Raw genomic sequence first — 6,055 nt, forward strand, 5'->3', positions numbered from 1 at the left:
CAAGTGGTAGAGCGCTAGCCTTGAGCTGAAGAGCTGAGGGACAGCGCCCAGGCCCAGAGTTCAGGCCCCACGACCGGACCCCCCCAAAAAAGAAAAGAAATCCTTGTATGACTAGTATATGCTGATAAAAAATTTTAAAAAGGATCCATAACATAACAGTGAAGTGATACTTTCATCCACATTAGAATGGTCACTGTGGCAGATGGGCACCGAAATGGTAAAAATATTCATTACAAAGTAATCAGAAGCTTCACAAAATAAGACAATTGGATTTGAACTGCTGTAAAAAGTATAAATCAAAGGCTGTGTTTCCTGTTTAACCCCTCTATGAGTAAACTTTGGTTCAAGGCCCAGAGTAACTCTTGCCTTCAGCAATGGCAAACCTCCAACCAGATGGAACATCTTCTTAGCCTTGCCCATCCCTGCTGAAATCTGTCCAGCTGTTTTCCCCTTATCAGCTGCTTTCCTTTTCAGTATTCTCTTGCCATTGAGGCTTTCTTCTACTATCTCTTCTAACCTAGATCTTCTCTAGATACATTCATCACAGGGCTTACTTCTAACACTGCCACTACTACAATCTCAACTTGTCTGTCTGCCACAAGCTGCACTCCATGAAGGCTTATATTCTGCTTACCACTACACTGCTAGCACCAAGCCTACTACCATCTTGCAGTCAAGAAAATGTTCCAGGCATATTTTTTCAATGAAAACATTACTATAAACACATGACATTCTGATGTCTGATTACCTCTATGGCACTCCAAATAACTAATCAGCAGCTTCATATATGAACCCAGTGTGAGAGGGCATGTGTGGCCATAATGTCTTCTGGGGACTTTTTTGAGACAGGATCTCACTGGCCTATCCCAGCTGGCCTACAGCTCACAATCCCATGGCCTCAGCCTCCCAAGTACTGGCATTACAGGTATGTGCTACCATGTCCTGCAGCTTTTATCCAGCAATTTTGGTTTCTATTCCTTCTGTAAAAAAAATCTAATTAGCCCTGCCTGAAGAAAATAGCAACAGTTTGTCAGCAGCTAGAAATCTCAGAAGAATCTGGGGAAGCAATGGAGGCTTCTGAGCATACTGTGATTTGGGACCTTTATGTTTAAAGAACAATTATAGTTACAGGGACAAAAAGATGCAAAAGAATATATTTTCTCTGTGGTTGTGGAGGTGGGAGGGAAAGGATGGTAGCGGAAAAACAAAGGAGGAGGCAACAAAGCTTGATAAGAAATGTACTCATTACCTTGTTCATGTGATTGTAACCCCTCTTTACAGTATTTTCACAATAAAAAACTTATTTAAAAAAAAGAAAATATATTTTCTCTCATTTTGTACTCAAAGGTTGAAAGTTAATGGGCTAAGGATTTTCAATGAATTAAAACAATGATGAGGTTATTTATAATCTATGCTTTCTTAGAAATTTGTTCATAATTACTACTTTGTAAGAAAAATCAAAAATAGCTAAACAAAGTTAGGTTTTTAGACTATTTAGTCACTCTATCTGGCCCTTTGTCTGTATAATCATCTTCCCCAGGTCCCCTTCCCACCACAACTATGGGCCCTGAGCAAGAGTAGATATTAAGAATCTCTCCCCTTTAGGTAGATCTGGGCTGATCCCTTGACAGCAGCTATAACATAGAAAATCAAAGAAGCAAGGTGGATGATGGAGAAAATCCATTTGTACAGAGAAGAGCAAAGCTGAGCTGTTGCAGCCACAGAAAGAAGAGGCAGAGCTGGGTCCTTACAGTCCCATAAAGATAAGACAACAGATTCAGGAGGATAAAGACTCTCATCAGGCATTAAAGGGATGGCAGAGGTGACTTTGGTTCATAATGAATTTTAATTCATATAGTGCTACTTCTATGGTTTTGGGATTTTTAAATTTTTGTTTTTTGCTTCTATGGTTTTTAGTTTACAGACTCATAGTGGAATTAATATCTCAGGGGGAGTTTGAGTTTGTTTCCTTAATATAGTTACTGTGACATAAAATAGGTATTTCTGAAATTAAATTCATGAAAAAAATACAAACCTTCTCTCGTTTTTGTTCATCAAGGCCTTTCCTGGCATAAATCATACTAAGTTTTTCTCGGTCCTTTAAAAATCGTCTGCGTAATCTCAGTATTTCTGCCCGGCTGTCTGTACCTACAGAACATAAAGTAGATTTGGTTTCTGGCGGTCAATTCAGTATCAGGTAACCTCAACTCCTTCCCAGGGTCTACTGAAGTAAGAGTGTATGTTTATCTTTATGTTTTAATTTTTTATTAGTATTTTCGTTAAGACATTAATCCACAAGAAACAGCAATGGAGACAGTTGACAAAATCTGGAAGTTAAAGAACAGGAGACCTAGCCAGTTGCTGGTGGCTCATGCCTATAATCCTAGCTGAGATCTGAGGATCGCGGTTCAATGCCAGGAGGCAGGAAAGTCTGTGAGACTCTTTTCTCCAATAAACCACCAGAAAACTGGAAGTAGTGCTATGGCTCCACTAGCCTTGAGCTGAGGTACAATACCCAGGCCCAGAGTTCAAGCCCCATGACTCACACACACAAATAAAAGAACAGAAGACATGTAACTATCTCTGTGAATCCTAGCTAAGCATTAGAAAAAATGGAGACACAGCAAGGACTACAAAGAAAACTGAAAAGGCTGAGGATCTAACAATAAAATGGAACTACAACTTCTAGTTTTTAAACTATACTTCCTTTCAATAATAATCAATAGTATACAAGAGATATTAATTCATATTTTAAGAAATGTCAGATGTTTTCATTTAGGCAAGGAAGTATACATAACCAAAAATGGCATGTGAAATATTTTCTATCTATAAAGGTATATGGGTAGACTCAAATATACTAATCAAATGAAAACAAACAGTTATTGGCATTAAATTTAGCTACTTAGTTCTGAGTTTTCCCAAAATCCACATTAACTGCTATGAAAAATGGTTCTAAATTAGATTTTACCTCTTACCTTAGCTTCTATACAGTCTCTGAATTCCTCCCATACCATCCATGATATTTTTTTACTTTAAAAATGCAGACTGGGAAATACTAGAGAGTAATATGAGTTATGGACAACTGCTGCCATCCCCAGCAATTTTCACTTAATTCTAAACTTCCATCTTCATTCAGTAAAGAAACCAAAGAACCCAGAGTCCATCTACCAATCAGCACAAATGAACTGGATTACATACTTCCCCAATTCTTCAGAGCTTACTGTAAAGGCCTAATTCACACAAAGGTGAGTGTGCCTATAGGTCTGAGGCAATAAGCCACAGAGGTGATGGAAGGCAATAGTCACTTTAGGGTTTCATTAAAACTTGATAGTTTAAGCTTCTGGGAAAGACCAAGGGATATACACTCTTCTTGACCAGCAGCTTGAAGGACTAATGGGAGAAGAAGAAAGTAAACGGAGGATTTGTGAGATGCAGCTGAGCAGGAAGGAAGAGAGACTGGCACACCTTCAAACTCAAGAGTATGCAGCAAGAAAATGGCTACTCTTTCCCCTCTCTCTAAAGATAAAGGTAACAGATTGGTAACTGAAAATAATGAAAAGGAATAAATAAAGTGTGCTTATGTGTGCCTCACAGTTATATAAATTTAGTTCCTAGTCTTAATTACTGCAGTAATCTTATTTCTACAAACTGAAATATACATGATGCTTTTCCCCATACTAGGACCTTTGTGCTGCATATTTTCTCCCTGTGGGCTTTCACACCCTCTCAGAGCTACAAGTCTTATAGAAAGCTAACATCCTCCTTGTCCTCTTGGTGTTAGGTCTGGAGCCTATCAGACTTCCTACTCTGTTCCCTTGGAATCCCACTTGCTCTGACACAGGGATGCCCATCCACTTTCATGCCACCAAACCTTCATGTAATGGTGCCTCTGGCCCTTAATATTCTTCACTCCATTTGCTGGTCTCACATACCTCTCTAGAAGGGCCAGAGTCCTCATGCCTGCCTCTACTCAGTGTATCAGGGAGCTGCTTCCTGATGTAGACCTTACCTCCCAGCACCCTTAACCATAACTTCCTATGGGTCCCAGAGCATCTATCCACCTACCCTACTTAAAACCCATAGGGCCTTAATACAAATAGCTCTCCATAAACATTCTTCACTGAAGTCCTCTGAGTCTCTCCCACTATACAAACACCTTATTACCTTTCCATTTTCATCCCTTCCTGCATGTCAGTCTCCCTCCTCTGAAAGACCCCTCCTCTATCCATTTTCTCTCCATTCTCATCCTAGATATAAACCTACTCACTGTGTGGACTTGGTTTACTAAGTATACCTTATGTGATGATCACCAATGTGACTGATGGGTAAGGCTAATGTTGAAGAAAGTCATTAAATAACTTCACTTCAGTTAACTCAACTTTTCTGCAATACCTAAAAAACAATGCTTTCAATATGCTAATGTCCAGACAACACTTACTGAATTGAATTTTAATGGGCTTAATTACAAGTTACAAGGAAATGTGAACACAGTCAGAAATACTTCCTTGAGCTAAGCCTTTGCAGTAATTTAAGAGGATAAGTAATTTTAAACACATTTTAACAATCTTACCACCATTTGCTTTGTTATCCACCTCATCTCCAGGAAGGTTCAGCTTTTTTTCCCCAAAATCAGGTCCTACTGGCTTCCAAGATACTCTCTGTGACTTTTCACTCCTCTTGTGGGTAAACAGCAAGGAGGAAGACGAGGAATCAGATGACAAGGACACTGTGTAATCTGCCAGTGGGTCAATGCTGCTTCCAGTAAGCCAATTAAATGAACTTCTTCCATCTGTAACACATATGACCAGAGCAGTGAGGATGCTCAGCATCATCCAACACAATCCGCACAGGGCAGAGACACCTGCTAGGGCACACCTGCGGTGGCAGATCTCCATGACAACTTGTAACTCTGGGCTGAGATGGTCAGTTTTCCAGTGTACAATCCAGAACAGATTAGGCACTGTAGTCCCAGTGCCCCCATTTGCAAAGTAAAAATTGTTATCTGTTTCTTCTGCCTGCTATTATCTTCACAGGAATGACCCTTTGTATCTACAAGAAGTTACTAATGTTGGATCACTCCTAATATTAGTGCCATAGAATTTCATTGTGATTATTCAAATTAGTCCTCATTCAGAAACAACAGACTGTGAAACAAAGGAAAAATGCTTAAGTGTTTATGTAAAATGATTAAAATATTTTACTGTCTTTATAACTTATACTTTTCTGATCAAAAGAAAGAGCTAATACATTTAAGAAAAAAATTTAAGAAACTATTAATATTATTAAATAAATTTGATTTAGCTTTTCTTTGCTTCTGATATGTTTTAAATTTTATGGACTATATAGTTTTCTAGACAAAAATAAATACATACTGAAACTAATTTTTCTAATCATAAATAACCTTTATTCCCTTAAAAAATATATATATACATATTTATATATGTATGTATGTATAAACTAGATACCAATGGTTCATGCCTACAAATCCTAGCTACTCAGGAGACAAAGCCAGAAAAGTCCAAGAGACTCTATCTCCAATTAACCAGAAGAAAGCACAGCTGGAGGTGTGGTTCAAGAGGTACAGTGCAAGCCAAGCAAGCAAGCTGAGCAAATGTGATACCCTGAGTTCATATGTGCCACAAAAAAGTGATTAAAATATACAGTAACATTTACTATTTCAATCGTTTAAATGTGCCACTAAGTCCATTTACATTACTACCATCCACCTACAAAACTATTCTCCTTGCCAAACTGAAGCTCTGTACCTATTAAAAGCCTATAGCTCTCCAGTTTTCCTTCCCCTACCTCCTAACAACCATCATTCTATGTCTTGACTGTTCTGGAACCCTCTGTCCTTTTGTCCTTTGCCTGCCTTTTCTTCCTTGTGGTTCTTATAATTGTATTATTATCATTTAATATCTCACAAAGGAGGGCTGGGAAGGTGGCTCAGTGGTAGAGCACTTGCCTTGCATGCTCGAGGCCCTGGGTTCGATTCCTCAGCACCACATAAGAAAAAAGCCGGAAGTGGCGCTGTGGCTCAAGTGGTAGAGTGCTA

General features: G+C 38.8%; 1 protein-coding gene across 1 annotated transcript in view; it reads right to left on the minus strand.

Moving 5' to 3' along the window:
* Positions 1-6,055, minus strand: part of Prkdc (protein kinase, DNA-activated, catalytic polypeptide) — a 195,355-nt gene that overhangs the window by 54,990 nt on the left and 134,310 nt on the right. Inside the window, exons 59-61 of the mRNA XM_013009243.1 lie at positions 4,571-4,789; positions 2,036-2,148; positions 367-528 (exon numbers count right to left, since the gene is read on the minus strand). Coding sequence (XP_012864697.1) covers positions 367-528; positions 2,036-2,148; positions 4,571-4,789 — 494 coding nt within the window. The remainder of the gene's footprint in view (positions 1-366; positions 529-2,035; positions 2,149-4,570; positions 4,790-6,055) is intronic.

The sequence above is a fragment of the Dipodomys ordii genome, unplaced genomic scaffold, assembly GCF_000151885.1.
Source record: "Dipodomys ordii isolate 6190 unplaced genomic scaffold, Dord_2.0 Scaffold9, whole genome shotgun sequence".
NCBI lineage: Eukaryota > Metazoa > Chordata > Mammalia > Rodentia > Heteromyidae > Dipodomys > Dipodomys ordii.